The sequence below is a fragment of the Bison bison genome, unplaced genomic scaffold (assembly GCF_000754665.1).
Source record: "Bison bison bison isolate TAMUID 2011002044 unplaced genomic scaffold, Bison_UMD1.0 scf7180017864037, whole genome shotgun sequence".
In the NCBI taxonomy this organism is placed as follows: Eukaryota; Metazoa; Chordata; class Mammalia; order Artiodactyla; family Bovidae; genus Bison; species Bison bison.
The window spans coordinates 7,719,050-7,720,475 of NW_011494609.1; the positions used below are offsets into that span (position 1 = coordinate 7,719,050).

At 48.8% G+C, this 1,426-nt stretch overlaps 1 protein-coding gene across 1 annotated transcript in view; it reads left to right on the forward strand.

Moving 5' to 3' along the window:
• The window catches only part of HSF2BP (heat shock transcription factor 2 binding protein), an 87,834-nt gene extending 87,102 nt beyond the window's left edge, over positions 1-732 (forward strand). The window contains exon 9 of the mRNA XM_010834906.1: positions 8-732. Coding sequence (XP_010833208.1) covers positions 8-216 — 209 coding nt within the window. The 3' untranslated portion in view covers positions 217-732. The remainder of the gene's footprint in view (positions 1-7) is intronic.
• The last annotated feature ends 694 nt before the right edge of the window (positions 733-1,426 follow it).

Here is a 1,426-nt window from a genome sequence, read left to right on the forward strand (position 1 = left end):
TTCCCAGATCCCGACGCAGAGGTGTGTCTCCACGTGCTGCGCCTCGTCCAGTCTGTGGTGCTGGAGCCAGAAGTCTTCTCCAGGTCAGCCTCTGAGTTCCGGAGCTCCTTGCCCCTGCAGCGCATCCTGGCTATGGCCAAGAGCCGCAACCCCCACCTGCAGACTGTGGCCCAGGAGCTCCTGGAGGACCTGCGTGCTCTGGAGCGTGATGTGTAGGGGTGCTCACGCACCATCTTCTCCCCGGGTCCCCACTTTGTCCTCCAGAGTCACCAGCCGTGTGCCATGTTACACATGCGGATGTGATGACTAGCGATGGGTGTGAATTGATATGTATCTACAGGACTTCCTCTTGGAAGTAAAAATTCTTGTGGGTGGTTGGTTAACCTTGCCAGAAGGGGAGCCTGAGGAAGGATCTGTCCTTCCAGAAAGGCCCATGTCAGCTGCAGCCGGAAGAGGGCCTTCTTAGAGCGGCTCCTGCTGCCCAGGAGACTCTGAAACCTCTTGGCTCCCTCTGAAAGCGAGAGGTTAAATAACCACCTACCCCATTGGTCAGCATTTTCCTAAGATACATTTTTTGAAAAACAATTCATTCTAATGATTACAGTTAATCCCGCCAGTTCACGTTTATCTTTCAACCTTTTGGTGAACCTATTATTTCAGATGACATTGGACATTTTAGTTCTGTATTTTTTTGCCTCTTTTGTTTTTGAATAAATAAAGCCAGCAGAGTCATTGATGTGCTATAACCATTGTTTTCTGAAGTATTATAAACTTGGTATTAGGAAGTTGCATATTACAATGCATATACGTGGCTGGAGAAAACCTCTCCTTGCACTGTTCTGGGCCCTTTGGCTATAAACTCAGGGATCCAGTTTTTCATATAACATTATCATGGAACAGGCCTTCACACAGTTGCTTGAAGTTCTTTAAATGATGTGCACAGGTGTGTGTCCTTCTCAACTGCATCTGGTCCTGTGGCAGAGAACAGAGGAGGGTGCTGTCTGTTTCTCGTGGGTGCTGCGATATGTGGGCAGAGTCCCCTCTGTCACTCTTAAGAGCACGGCAGCGTGTGCTGTGTCCATCAGGATGATGCTGCAGGCCCGTGGGCTCTGGGAGCCCTGCATCTGCAAAAGCACAGGCTAGTGTCCTGTCCCGCGGCAGCCCCAAGCACGTGTGTATGCTGTTCTGTGTGCGTGGCAGTTTGGAATAACTTTATTTTCCTTTTAAGCAGATTTTACAGGCTTTGTGCAGTTTATGGCTGAGTCTGAATGAAGGAGCTTATATATATACACAGTTGCTTGAATTTCACAAGCTGACATATTGTGGAACCTGGCTCATCAAAAGCAGAGAAAAGTTGTAAAAGGCAATTTAAAATTCACGGAGGCAGACATTGGTCCATCTGTGCTGTGTGGTGCTGTGGGCCCTG